The sequence below is a fragment of the Ctenopharyngodon idella genome, chromosome 19 (assembly GCF_019924925.1).
Source record: "Ctenopharyngodon idella isolate HZGC_01 chromosome 19, HZGC01, whole genome shotgun sequence".
Classification (NCBI taxonomy): domain Eukaryota; kingdom Metazoa; phylum Chordata; class Actinopteri; order Cypriniformes; family Xenocyprididae; genus Ctenopharyngodon; species Ctenopharyngodon idella.
Genome location: NC_067238.1, coordinates 14,457,163 through 14,469,945, shown reverse-complemented (window position 1 = coordinate 14,469,945; position 12,783 = coordinate 14,457,163). Strand labels below are relative to the sequence as shown.

Genomic DNA, 12,783 nt, shown 5'->3' with positions numbered 1-12,783 from the left:
TGGGTTGTGAAGTTGCCGATATTTTTACAAACATGTTAATGTACATATCTCTTTTCCACCCCCCACCCCTTTCGCTCCCTCGCAAGCGCACTACAACGCGCACACACTGATGAGTGCGGTGCACTGGGTTCAGGCGTTTCCTTTACGATATTCCATTGATCTCTAGCGACGGAAAATTCGTGGAGGTTGGGCGACGCATTAAAGCCTCAAGGCCCACCTTCGATATTACTGGAAAAAAATTAATAAATAAATGATTAAGTCTCTATACCGTCGCGACTACAAATAGAAATACTTTGGCGGCCATGTTGTATTCGTTTAGCTCAATTGGGCGATTCGTGAAACAATATTACACCCTTTCATATTTAATATAGGGGCTATGAACGGAACAATGCGTGCTGCAATAATCGCACATCCCATCCAATGATCCAAATGCATCCGATGAAGATGTAGCCTACTACATGTAACCAGAATGGAGCTTTAGTACTCAAAATTCCTAGGTGCAGAAGGGAAAATCTAATAGAGTTAATAGGGTACGGAACAGGGGGGACCTGTTCGCATGCATGTTATTTTCGTTTAACAAAAAATAGGTATTAATAATTAATCATGGTGGTGATCATAGAATTAGATATTGGGATGGTGCGTATCAGTGTAAGGATACTGCCTAACTATCCGCAGCAGTCTATACCCTAGATCACACTCCTGGACGACATGTATCAAAGTAGCATGTATGCATGCTAATGTGGGGGGACTCATTTCGCGAAATACGCCATATAACCCGATTTGATCGATAAATCGATCCATCGCACATGGAACAGTGCTCGCGTGAGAGCTGCTATTAAAAGCATAATATATGTGCGATGTGGTAGACTGTTACATTTGTAATTGCATAAAGAAGAAGAAAAGGAGGAAAAAAAAATATCTGAAATTTTATGAAAACCGTACCATGCCCATAAATGTTCAACCGTGAGCGAGCAGCAGTGAGATGTCAGCTGCTGACGCCCGGTTGCGGTGAGGAGACGGAGAATATGGGAGGAGATGAACGATAAAGCATCAGAAATACAGACTTACACTTCGTAGTTCCTGCGTGCGGTCCTTCATTTTTCCCCGCCGTGCTGGCCAAAAATATAGCTTGAGATGTCCGCTGCGTTCGTGTATTTATTATTGGCAAATGTCTGGCTCCTGTTTAATTTCCCACAGATTTCGGTGATTTCAAAAAAAAAAGAGTGCCCTGTTCTTCCCCTCTGCACTATTTCACGCCTTTTTTCCTTTTCCCTGTTCCTGGTTCTGTGGTGGTGTGTCCTCCGTGGCGGTGCAGTGATGCCCCGCAGCGCGCTCTGACTCCAGCACACGAATGCGATTCCGAACGCGGTACTGATGCTGCAAAAAAAAGAGGTGGGGGGAGGGGAGCGATGCAGAGGGCTGGAGCGCGTCTGCGCATGCGCCGCCGTCTCACTTTACCTGCCGCCCCTCCCCCATTCCGCTCGCTTGCTGTACTGCGCGTCTCCGCAGCGCGTAACTGCCCTACGTTCCCCATTATAAGTAGGGAACTGTAGTTTGTTTTAGGCGGAATACAAAACCAGGAGCCTCTTGTAGGCCTGACGAAATAATCGATGCGGGTCTGTTTCATTGTAATGGAGGGAAAATTGGGTAGATCGCGTTGAAAAACATAACAGTACATTTATTAAGTGGACTTTTTTGTGATATCTGAAGATAAAAATGGGAAATTATAGCCAATTACTGTTTGAATGCCATTATTTTTAACATTTAATATGGCCCAAGCTGTAAATTATCAAATCTCTGATGAAATTGCATAACATTATCAAACTTTTAACAACTGTCTGGGACTGCTTGTGCCTTTCAGCATTTTCACACGAGCAGCAGAAAATAAAATTCTTTGAAGACTGTGATATGCACATCTCATGCAAAATAAATAAACTTAAATATTTTTTTAGAAATGTCTTTTGTGATTTCTTATGTAATTTTCTAATGTGAGGATTCTCTTGACAGAGCATCAGTATTAATAAAAATATTTCAAATAATATTTAATTAAAAAATAATAATAATTCAAGACTTATAGGATTAGTTCATTTTAAAATGAAAATTACTCCAAGCTTTACTCACCCTCAAGCCATCCTAGGTGTATATGACTTTCTTCTTTCTGATGAACACAATCGGAGATATATTAATAAATATCTTGATGCATCCGAGCTTTATAATGGCAGTGAACGGGATCGAGTATGAGCTGAAGAAAGTGCATCCATCCATCATAAACGTGTACTCCACATGGCTCTGGGGGTTAATAAAGGCCTTCTAAAGTGAAGCGATGCGTTTGTGTAAGAAAAATATCCATATTTAACAAGTTATAAAGTTAAATATCTAGCTTCCGCCAGGCCGCCTTCCGTATTCAACTTACAAAGAAAGTATAATGTCTCTCGCAGTTCAAAACACTTACACTACGTCCTACACCTTCCGTATTCAACTTACGGAAAAAGCTTAACTGACGCAACGGCAGTTAAACTTTTTTCGTAAGTTGAATACGGAAGCCGGTTTGGCAGAAGCTGGATATTTTACTTTATAACTTGTTAAATATGGATATTTTTCTTATACAAATGCATTGCTTCACTTCAGAAGGTCTTTATTAACCCCCCGGAGCCGTGTGGAGTACATTTATGATGGATGGATGTGGATGGAGGCACTTTCTTGAGCTTCATACTCGTGATCCATTGTAAACCTTGGATGCCTCAGGATATTTATTAATATAACTCCGATTGTGTTCATCAGAATGAAGAAAGTCATATACACCTAGGATGGCTTGAGGGTGAGTAAAGCTTGGGGTAATTTTCATTTTAAAGTGAACTAATCCTTTATGGCCATTATTAGTAACCATTACCCAAAAATGGCATCTGTGAAAAGGAAAGTAGTTTCATAGGAAGAACACAGTATTCAATTTTGATGAAAGATTACGAAGACCACAAGATCAGGGCAAGGAACATGCATTATAAAAGTAAATACGGTCAATTTGGATTTCATTTTACTTTAAAGTCCTTTGAATATATGTATGTGAATGTGTACAGTGTTGGAAGTGCGGTTGTCTTGGTTTGGATTGCTTGAAACATCTGCCAGAGGGAAACTTCTGGAACAAATGATCAGGGTGGGGAGGATCTTTAGTGCATCTTTGTGCCCCAGTTCACTGTCATGGACCTGCAGAGCTCAGATATGTGAACTGCGGGAATTGGTGTAAGGTATATGGTCAAGAATATAACACTTTTGCTAATCCCAGTGCCATAAGAGTTTCAAATGGCTCCATTTTAGACAATGACGTCCCAATCTAAGGGAAAGAGATATACAAAGCAGTTTTGTCCAAGTATAATTAAATTACTTTTGGCATGTTTTTTTTTTTTTTTTTTTTTTTTTGCAAATATGTTCAAATGTTTCTGTAAGAAGAGATTTGTGCAGTATACACAAAATGTTATTTTAATGTCATTGCAGTTTTAATGGCATTGAAGATGTTCGTCAGTCATCTATGCACCACCAGCGCTTTCAATTCAATAGGTGGTTCAGAAATAGCACATAACTTGCTTTTGACCACATGGCTTTTAATTTATAAACCCCACAGAACACCAATATGCATGTGTGTGAATTTTGTTAAATTCAGACTAATGTTTATAAGGCCTTTAACAATAGAAATGATCACAAACCAGCTTTAGGGAGGTTTGGGGCTAAATTATTGAACTGAACACAGCAGAAGGCCTTTAGGAGATACTCCTTGTGTGAAGCAGGAGCTTTTCTACAGGGGGCGCTGTTTGGTTCAGAAAGGCTGCAGTCACAGGTCATTTTTGTTTTGCCAAAAACATTTGTCATTTTAATCTGTATCAAAGGATGTATTTAAAATTTCTAGCAGTTTAATGTATTAAATCTATAGATATCAAGGATTTTTACATCTAGTTTACTAGATTTTCCATCCTCATCCTCATTTAGAAAGGTGACAGATACCACTATCTTCATGTTAGATGCATCTTCCGAAATGCTTAGAATGTTAGTCGTTTTAATTAAAACCATCAAGGCATAATTGCACTTTGTCTAGTCGTGTGTTTTTAATTTTTACATCAAACTTTTCTGATTCATCGGAAGAACCGTTGTTTTATCTCTTCCCTGCTTTTCTGTGACATTGAAATGTAATTGTTATAGTTCACAAATCCCACTATGAGTGAAATAAGCAGCCTAACGTTTGATTGAAATGAACAAAAAAGAGACAAAAATATAAATAATTTTTTTTTTCAAGAAAATTTATTGCATCTGTCTGAAAGCATTTATTTTTTTTATTTAATATACCGGTCAAAAGATAAAAGATACATATAAAATTACAAAACTAATTCATATATTGAGAATATTTTTTTTTAAGAATCAGACAAAATTATAACAAAAATAAAAAAAAATTTCAGATAAAAGTTCTTAAGGGTTCTTTTTCTTAAAAGTTCTTATTAAAGGTTTTGTAAATGTGTGTAACAATAAGTCAATGGTATTTGATTTATAATAACTATTTCGGTAACACTTTCTATGAAGACCATGCTTATAATGAATTATAGCTCCATTTATACTTATTTATAAGCAAGTATTACTATTTTATAAACATATTTATAAAGACTCATTAAGATCTATACCACATTATAATAACAGTTATAGTTACATTTATATTATTTATATAATTAATTATAAGTCATGCATTTGCTTTTTCAATGCTCATGCTCATAATCCATTATACACTGATTTATAAGTATTAATTAGTCAGTCGTATGGTTCCATGAATGTATTATAAAGATACAACCTGCATTGCTATAATGTTATTATATTATAGTTACAATTACTTTTTAGTAACTCGGATTTATTTCTGTCAAATAACTGAATATATTTTTATTAATAGCCGTGTTTTGTTCTTATCAATACTTATTGTGAGTAATAATAGTTACTACTCTCTATAAACACATCATTGTTGGCTTTAAGTGAAGTGAAAACATAGGTTGCAATTCTCCTAAAGAAAAGGTTGAGAAATCATGAAGATGTGCTCATTATACATTTTAATTTGCTTACTTATAAATGTAACTAAAGAACAATAATTCCTGTAATAATAATAATTAAAAAAAAAAAAAAAAAAAACAGAAATCATTAATTGCTATAATCTCTGAGGAGATATAGATTTTAACAAATCAAAATTAAAATCCATGACCTCTAATGCAAACATTAGCCATTAAGGACATAATTAATAACTAAATGGTACAGCAAACAAGAGTCTATGGAACTATTTTATATATGATCATTTATAATTCAGTGTATAATGGATTATGAGCATGCACATTGAAAACGCAAATGCATGGCTTATAAGTAATTAAAAAAAATAATATTAATGTATATATAACTGTTCTTATAATGCAGTACAGGTCTTAATGAGTCTTTATAAATATATTTATACAATAGTAATACTTACTTAAATAAATGGGCCTATAAATCATTATAAGCATGGTCTTCATAGAAAGTGTTACCACTATTTCCAATGTGTACCAAATATCTCAAATAGCTTATGGCCATTTTTATAGATGCGTTATCTCAGAAGGACCTTCTTCAATATTTTACAGAATCTTTACATTCTACGGTTATTGTATTATTACAGGAAAGACATATTTCTTGCAAAGCCATTGGATTTTTTAAACGCAATAGGCTGCTCTCTGCCAAATGGCTGGTAATAGTTTAGAGCACCATCACCACCCGGTGTAGGAGCGTATTTCTCACATTGAGTCCCTGTAAGACTTGGGCCACACTTCGCAGTGTAGTAGATTAAAAGAGAGCCGTGCTTTAATCCAAACCGCTTCTCCACATTGTTGCCTTGCACTGGGACAAGAGAACCCTTTCCCAATAGATCATCATCAAACCGGTTATCACGGTCCCACACCTCAAATCTCAAGGGCCTGTAAAAAGAAGATAGACATGACATGAAGTACAAAAGGTATTAATTGAATTTAAAGTTTTGCAAAGTTTCAACTTGAAAGTTTACAGACTTGTTTCGAGCATTATCACACATTTTAAAGGCATCTACAGTATTGCTGACAGAAACTGAAACTATGATTATGGAAACTGAGTTTTACTCACTTGTGTTCAGTCAGAACCACAGTTCCAACATTCCACTGGTAGTTCCACTGAGGAAAGTTGTTGTTCATAATCACATTGGTTGTAGCCGATGAAGCACCGTAGAACACTTTAACATAACCATCAGTTTTAGAGAACCAGTCTCCCCACAATCCCGCAGCACTCTTCACGATCACGGTCAACGTGGCCACTCCTGGCTGATTCGGACAGCAGTTATTATCAACTCTTTGATGACCGCTGCATTTGCATGCACAATTACTCTCACGCCGGCCCACTTTGCAACTGGAGGGGCAAGCGGTTGATATGGCGCTTTTTGTGATGTATTTGCTGATGGCAGCTTGCAGACTGGCTCGTCTAGCTGAGTCATTTTGCACGAGCATATGCAATGAGCTCAAGGTGTAGGACACCACTCCAGGAATATTCTTCAGTGACTTGAGCCACGCATCATAACCATTATTGTTGCTTGGATTGAAGAGGATGTCTTGCTGCTCACCGTTGCCGCCCAGTATTTCAGTGATGCGGTCGGAAAAGGAGGCACTGAAGGTGTGACCCCTCTGCAGTTTGTTTTTCTTTTCTTTGCAGTAGCTTGCTTGCCCGCTCACGTTCACACCCTTAATGATGCCGTACGCCTCCACTGATAAGCAGTTGCTCACGTCTTGTACCGTCAGACCCGTCATGGAAACCTGGCAGGTCTTCACAGCAGTGGTTGACTGTACGCGGCCACCCAGGTCGACTCTCCTCAAGAAGTGTGTTCCATAGATAGAGATAAAATGGTTGTATGCAGCCTCTGAACTGCTGTCGAATTTAGCAGGAAGTGAACGGATGGAATCGGTTAATTCTTTGGTCAGTGGAGGACGAGCATGAAGACGAAATCTGACAAAAGGAGAGTAAAAAAAAAGCATTTTTTTATGTTAGTAATGTAATCCTAGTAATGTAATATAATGTTAAATAGCTGTTGTTTTGTTGTATTGCTGTCTTGATTTGTTTTTATGACTATCACTCAACTGTACAGTGTCCTTGAGTGTTTTGAAAGGCGCCTTAAATAAAACATATTATTATTATAATTATTATTATTAAATAGTATTCGAAATTAGAATTAGTATGTCCCAAATTGTAGTATGTTGAAATGAGTATTCCAAAGATACCCGGATGGTCTACTTTTTCCGGTTAGAATCCGAAGTGCAGGATCCTTGCTCACTCTAACGGCTAATATTGCCAACAATGCACGTTGGACGAGGATTTGATTAGAACAACAAACACGGATAAAAAGTGTTAAAAAACGACAAACATGGCGGATGTGTGAGACCAACAGGTTAAGTAGAGAGGTTCAGATAAAGGGATTTGAGTGATTAATTATCAGTATTTAACCCGACGAACGTATATTTACTCAGTGTTATCCACATTATATTTCATCTGCAACAGCATTGTGAACTTTTGTAATGATATGTTTGGCTATTAACTTTTTTTCAGTAAAGAACATTTAAAGAAACTTAAGTAACTATTTTTTTTTTTTTTTACTGTAAAGAACCTGGAAAGGTTCCATGAATGTTAAAGCTTTTTTTTAATGGAACCAATGATGCCAATAAAGACCCTTTATTTTTAAGAGTGCACACACACACACACATACATATATGACCAGGACTTACGAGTAATAGCGACAGGAGAAGGTGTGGCTGGTGTAGGAGAACTTGTCTTGAGCGCTGTGGCTCTTGGCATAATTGGCTGACTTTGAATGAGTGCCACCGACAGCCACACCAGCCACAAGAGGCACACTCAGCCCAACCCTCCAGCTGGCACCGGCTGAAGTGGTGGTGTCCTTAATAACCGAGCTGGCCGTTTCATACACCTTGGCACTGAGGCTTCGACGGCACTGCACCTTGATGCGCCAGTCGACCACAGAAGCTGGCAACTTCTGTTTCCCGTTGAGTAGTTTGTTCTCACATATAGTGCAGTTGCCATGCTGTCCTCCAACCATGTAGGTCCGCACATCCACCACAAAAGCTCCGGTGGTCTTCATCCGCACAATGTCAAAGCCCTCTCCCACCAGATTATGCCCCGGCACAAAAGGAATCTTCTCGCACTCGGTGCCGGGGACTGTTTCACAACAGAGGGCAAAAGGAAGAAAGAGGAGCAACAGAAGAGGAGCCATTTGTACTGCAGGCTAAAAGAGAGGAAAAGGAGAGGAGAAAGATTTCACATTATTCAAATTTAATAACTGACCAAGAAGTATTTGGACATCTAACATGTAAAAATGTAGTATCTTTACATTATATAACAAAATATCAAACCAAGTATTTTATATATATATATATATATATATATATATTATGTAAAGGTTACTAATGTTTTAGTTTGTCAGTTGATCGATCATTGCATAGATATTTGGAGTGCAACAAATATACTATTTCTCCTACATCATTGCAGTTTCACTAACCAACATTGAAAAGCAGTCTGTTACTCATAGGGTTCACAGATAATTGAACAATAAATATGTCAAATACCAGTTCTAGTGTTCTGCTGACATAGACTGTTCCTAAATTTTAAAGTGCTCTTTTTTACATGATTTTTGAAGGAGTAAAATCATGAAAGCAATTTATACTACTTTCAAGCTTTTAAGTGGAAGGCTGTAGATAAAAAGTTTGAGAAGCATTTAACATTCAAAGAGTGTCCAAACTTTTGATGCAAGTAAAACATAAGTGATCTGTTATTAAAAATACCCACTAAATAAATCCACTCTTTAGCCCAGCAGAAACCTTTCTACCTTTATTCTACACTGTACCAAAGACAGACATTTATGCATTTACAGAAAGATAACTTGTAAACTATTCATAATTCCTATACAAAATATGAAGATACCAAGCAAACAATTGACATTTACCTAGTTGAGATGTTTTCTTAACAGCCTTGGTAGGGCAGGGCAGGGCAGACGATTCGGTTATATAACCCTAACGTTAAAAAAAAAAAGGGGGGGAAATGAAAAAGAGCAGACTCAGAAACACCAGTTATATGTTACCTTCACACTTCCTTTTCACAACACCAACACAAAGACACAAGCATATATACACATACTGAAAAACTTTTTAGCCTTTTGTAACATCAATAAACAATTCTTCGCTCTCTTAATTCTTCGCTCTCTTAATTCTGAACAAATTTTAACACTTTTTTTGTAATCAACACGGCCTGTGAGGAATAGACTTATTTACACTCTTCTCAGGCTATCTATTAACATGCAGTCAATGAAATCAATAACACTTCTGTAGCTTCATTTCAGAAATACCACTGCGTTTTTTCTTGATGGATGCTAAAACATCAAAATTATTTAAAAAAAAAAAAATGTTTCAATTTGAAATGCAATAAAACATAACAGCATCCTAGCTGGAACAGTAAGCAGGAGAACACTTTTAAAGCTAGGTTTCTTATTGTAGCCTGTATTTCTCAATGGCAATGAGGTGCACTTACTGCAAATGAATCATGACATATAGTCTTCTACTAGTGAAGCTCACACTGCAGGGTCATACTAATCAAGATTTGATATCAGTCTTGATTCAGGCTTCTCTCTGTCTGCTCTATTTAATGCATTAAATTGCAGACCGTTGACCTTCGCACTGGCTGCGATTGGCATCTCTGGATCTGTGCTCGATTGGCTCTTATCTTACTGAGATGAAAATTCCTACCACGACAATTTGAAAGGGTCAGTCTCGGCACTCTCAGAGATTTTAGAGGAATGACCCAACCATTTATATGATTTCACACATTTTTGGACCTCACAGTAGATGTGCAGGTTTACTAGTATACAACATCGAATCTATGTGAATAGGATCAATACGATCGTTCTTGTGCACACTTGGGCTTTGCTCTGCATTTATCTCACGTGTAATGACTTTTATCACACCAAAATCTTTGTGTATTCTTGACCAACTTCATTTGGTGCAAGTATTCAACGTATCAGCATTCATAAACGATGGGTGAATATCTGACTAAACATTTTTAGAGAGAAACAGAAGTTCTTCACACCTATCATCTGCAATGTCTGCAGAAATGGTGTGTAAACCGCTGTTGCTCTGTACCAATAACATCAAAGCATTCAAAAACTATTAGGCTTCGACTCTTTAGTTTCAACCATTTCACATTTATTGAAAAACACATTTATTCAATTATACTGTTCATATATCTTATCATAGCAACCATTATAGTACTAAATCTACACATTTATTAAGTCCCCAGGGTGCAATCAGAATTTGGTAAAACTGCTTTCTCTTTTTATGCTTTATAGGCATGGAAGGAGCTGCTTTTGTGATGTTTTATGCATTGTATACACTGATGAGCCAAAATATTATGACCAGTCACAGGTGAAGCGAAAATCATTGATCATCTCCTAACGAGGGCATATATATATATATTGCTTTGGCAATACATTGTAACAATTGTCATGCCAATAAAGCACACTTTGAATATTAAGGTCTGGGTAGATTAGATGGTAAGCAAACAATCAGTTCTTATAATCAACATGTTGGATGCAGGAGAAATGGGCAGGAATAAAGATCTGAGCCACTTTGACAAGGGCCAAACTGTTATGGTATGGGTTGCTCTCGGTCAGCAGTGGTGAGAATTTACCAACAGTGGTCCATGGAGGGACAAACCAAAAACCGGCGACAGGGTGTTGGGTCCCCAAGGCTCATCGATGCATGAGGGCAACGAAGGCTATCCTGTCTGGTCCGAGACAACAGAAGGTCTACTGTGGCACAAATCACACAAAATTTGAATGTTTTATTAACAAGGTTCGGGAGGAACACGTTCAAATGATCTATCCAATCGACACGTCATTCCAATCAGCACAAGTGGAGGCCTATATATATATACGAAGTCGACTCACCTATGTTCCTCAACAGTTTTCAGCATCCCTCCACCACCCCGTCTCCTCACACTCGCCGGGTTACCATCTTAACCAGAGAAAATAACCAGAGAAAATACCATCTTAACCAAGAACGGAGCCCTCTCCTCGGACAGCACTCCAAATACGCATACTACTTTACTCTATCTGATTATTTGTAAGTGTGAACTCGTGAAATGATGGTTATGGGAGGAATGTGTCACAAACACACACTGCATCACACTCTGTTGAGTATGAGGCTGTGTATCCACAGACCAACCAGAGTGCCTATGATAACCACTGACGAAAGCGGCTACTATGGGCACCGGACCTTTAGAGCAGTGGAAGAACATCACCTGGTTTGATGAGTGAGGCCCATTTACGTGAACGGCATTTACGTGTGCATCGTTTAACTGGGGAAGTGATGGCACCAGGATGCACTGTGGGACGAAGACAAGCCGATGGAGGGAGTGTGATGCTCTGGGCAATGTTCTGCTAGGAAACCCTGGGTCCGGCCATTCGTGTGGATGTAAATTTGACACATGCCACATTGTTGCAGACCAGGTACACCAGGATAATGCAGCAGGATAATGCACTCTGCCACATTGCACACATTGTTCAGGAATGGTTTGAGGAACATGATGAAGAGTTCAAGGTGTTGCTTTGGCCTCCAAATTCCCCAGATCTTAATCCAGTCGAGCATCTGTGGGATGTGCTGGGCCAACATGTTCGATCAATGGCGGCTCCACCTCGCAACCTACAGAACTTGAATGATCTGCGGCTAACGTCAAGGTGTCAGATACCACAGGACACCTTCAGGGGTCTTGTAGAGTCCGTGCCTCAGCGGGTCAGCGCTGGTTTTGCAGCACATGGAGGACCAATAGCATGTTAGACAGGTGGTCATAATGTTTTGGTTCATCTGTGTATGTCAAACTGCAATCAGGTCATACATTTTTGTGCATTGTATTTGTTATAATGAGTGAAATTGTTGTCGACTCTCTGGAAGATCTTGTATCTTGTATCTCAGTGCAACACATTTTATGTCAAAGTGCAATCAGGTCGCCTGCCAAAGTGGCTGGCAAATATCTGCCAGGTGTTTGATTCCAGCATAACTGAGATTTTTCACCTGGTGTATTTAAAAAGGTCACTTGAGGTGACAGAAATAATACCTTGACTCTTTGCAGATTGATTATGTAGCTGATGTTTTTTTTATGGGATGAGGAACATGCTGACTCCTCCAGAGAGACTTATCTTACTGCTCTGGTGGATTATTACTTTATCCCCTCAGAACATCTACCTGAAGATCAGTGTAGGTCAGAAGAGACCAAACCATTCTGAGGGGAATTTCAATATTTATTCTTTCAGATATCATGACATTTTGATGTATTCAGCCCTTTTCTCCTACACGACAGAATTTCATGTAAGCTAGAAACTTGAGCTAGCAACTATGGCCAATATTTTTTAACTAAGACCTGAGAAGCCAAACAATAGCTTGATTTATTCAAAATGAAACTAATTAGGATTAAATAAGATTAAGATTTTAAATAATTAAATTTTAATTTTAATTTAATTAATATAATTAAACAATGAGTTATGTTAAATGCAAATTAATTTGAATAGTAAGAAAGTAAGCTCTGACAAACTAAAAAAAAAAGTTTTAGAGACAAGACATTTTTTCATCCTATCCTCAAGAACAATAAGTTGGCTTTTCGTTCTGCCATTGATCATAGCAATGAAAACTCTTTATGTGATTAGATTCATTTATTCTGAAGCTT

General features: G+C 37.9%; 2 protein-coding genes and 1 long non-coding RNA gene across 3 annotated transcripts in view; 1 reads left to right on the top strand and 2 right to left on the bottom strand.

The window, feature by feature from the left end:
- stx1b (syntaxin 1B) overlaps positions 1-1,376 on the bottom strand; it is a 42,857-nt gene extending 41,481 nt beyond the window's left edge. The window contains exon 1 of the mRNA XM_051873445.1: positions 1,069-1,376. Coding sequence (XP_051729405.1) covers positions 1,069-1,098 — 30 coding nt within the window. The 5' untranslated portion in view covers positions 1,099-1,376. The remainder of the gene's footprint in view (positions 1-1,068) is intronic.
- Positions 1-12,783, top strand: part of LOC127501465 (uncharacterized) — a 57,956-nt gene that overhangs the window by 43,956 nt on the left and 1,217 nt on the right. The gene's annotated exons all lie outside the window — the stretch shown is intronic.
- On the bottom strand, positions 4,269-11,148 carry prf1.3 (perforin 1.3). The gene is made up of 6 exons (XM_051873438.1): positions 11,012-11,148; positions 10,753-10,873; positions 9,017-9,083; positions 7,785-8,299; positions 6,142-7,011; positions 4,269-5,960 (listed from the first exon to the last, which is right to left on the bottom strand). The coding sequence occupies exons 4-6, from the start codon at positions 8,285-8,287 to the stop codon at positions 5,660-5,662; spliced, it is 1,674 nt and encodes a 557-aa protein (XP_051729398.1). The 5' UTR covers positions 8,288-8,299; positions 9,017-9,083; positions 10,753-10,873; positions 11,012-11,148; the 3' UTR covers positions 4,269-5,659.

Excerpts from the sequence above, each read along its gene's own strand:
- prf1.3 (XM_051873438.1), bottom strand. The coding sequence starts at position 8,287 with ATGGCTCCTCTTCTGTTGCTCCTCTTTCTTCCTTTTGCCCTCTGTTGT. Across the intron at positions 7,012-7,784 it reads TTCTCCTGTCGCTATTACTC|ATTTCGTCTTCATGCTCGTC; the intron begins GTAAGTCCTGGT and ends TCCTTTTGTCAG. Across the intron at positions 5,961-6,141 it reads GTGGTTCTGACTGAACACAA|GCCCTTGAGATTTGAGGTGT; the intron begins GTGAGTAAAACT and ends TTCTTTTTACAG.